At 41.6% G+C, this 1,355-nt stretch overlaps 1 protein-coding gene across 1 annotated transcript; it reads right to left on the reverse strand.

The window, feature by feature from the left end:
* Positions 1-360: 360 nt before the first annotated feature.
* On the reverse strand, positions 361-1,114 carry tmed6 (transmembrane p24 trafficking protein 6; the record flags this gene model as incomplete). Its single annotated transcript, XM_005755956.1, has 2 exons — positions 361-702; positions 939-1,114. Coding segments are annotated over 2 exons (410 nt in total), but the record flags the coding sequence as incomplete, so codon positions are not given.
* Positions 1,115-1,355: the final 241 nt, after the last annotated feature.

Here is a 1,355-nt window from a genome sequence, read left to right on the forward strand (position 1 = left end):
AAAGGCCCAGAGACCTGTAGGAAACCATTGAACCACCAATCATTCCCAACCCGTTGTAAGTGCTTGGTGATTAGCTGCTATTGCCCCGTCATGCTGGCCTAGAGACCGGTCCTTAACCCCTCGCCAACCGCCCATTGCTATGCCAACGTGTAGATTCTGCAAACAGCTGATGAATGATTTCTGGAGAGTACTGGTAGCTATCAGTATAATATGTTTACATATTTTTAAAACCACCATCACATATATGTTATTGTTTTTATTTGTTATCAAACTGTATCAATGCAGTATGTTGTGAAAAAAAACGTGTTAAGATAACTGATCGAGTCTGTTTGGAAAAGCATCACAAAGTCTCAACATGATTATTTCTAATATTTATTCATTCAAAGAGAAAGAACCATCACTGCTTTTCCATTTGTTCGTGTCTGCCTTTCCTCCACAAAACATCCAGACATTTTTATTTTTAGTCTATCAGCATCGAGGCTTCTCGCCCTCTGTGCCGGTATTGTTGACAAAGAGGCTTTTGAGGAAGAGTAGCTGCAGGTACCCAGAGGTGACGATGAGGAGGCTGAGGGCCATCGACCACCAGGTGATGTACTTTGAGTTGGACTGCAGCAGGAAGTAGTCTACGCTCTTTCTCATCCGACTGAAGCCGTAGTGCCGGAACATGTGAAAGACGTAGGTCTCCACTTTGTGGGTCGTAGTCTGACACAGCAGAACAGACGCAGGTATAAAAATCTGTTTATTCACTTTTGATGTATCAAACTCCAACAATCCCGCCTCTGCTACCAGTTACTGTTTTTAATTCATTTTGTGAAACACTTTGAACTTAAGTGTGAAGTTTAAATACATTTGACTTGTTTTGGCTCACCAACTGCTGTCAGTACTGCCACAGACACCACAACACTATAACAACTATAACAGCAGGTAGCTATGTGTACCTCGATGACGCTCAGTGTGTTGTTCAGCTCTTTGCTGATCTCCTCCTTCTTCTTCTTCTCCTCCTCCTCGCTCTTTGAGGGATCTTGGTAGGTGTCATAGTAAACACCAAAGCTGAGGGAAATCTGCATCGAGCCGAAACGGTTGTGGAAGTTGCTGAAGCACATCTGATAGAAACCTGGAAGTAGACAAGTCAAGATGTTTTTCTTTTTTTTCCATATAGCACAGTTAAAAGTAACACAGCAAACACAAAATGTTTTCCAGTTAAAGCAAACGTATTACGTATCACAGAATCCTGTGAAAATTGAGTTTATCCTTAATGTTTCCATAGGAATTAAAATCAGTTGTATTTGATTGGTGTATCCAACGGCAGATGTGAGAACCTTTGCAAATGCAGACGTTTTTGCAGTTTGCTGGTC

This window comes from Pundamilia nyererei, unplaced genomic scaffold (genome assembly GCF_000239375.1).
Source record: "Pundamilia nyererei isolate P.nyererei 1_Seehausen unplaced genomic scaffold, PunNye1.0 scaffold05530, whole genome shotgun sequence".
Taxonomy (NCBI): domain Eukaryota; kingdom Metazoa; phylum Chordata; class Actinopteri; order Cichliformes; family Cichlidae; genus Pundamilia; species Pundamilia nyererei.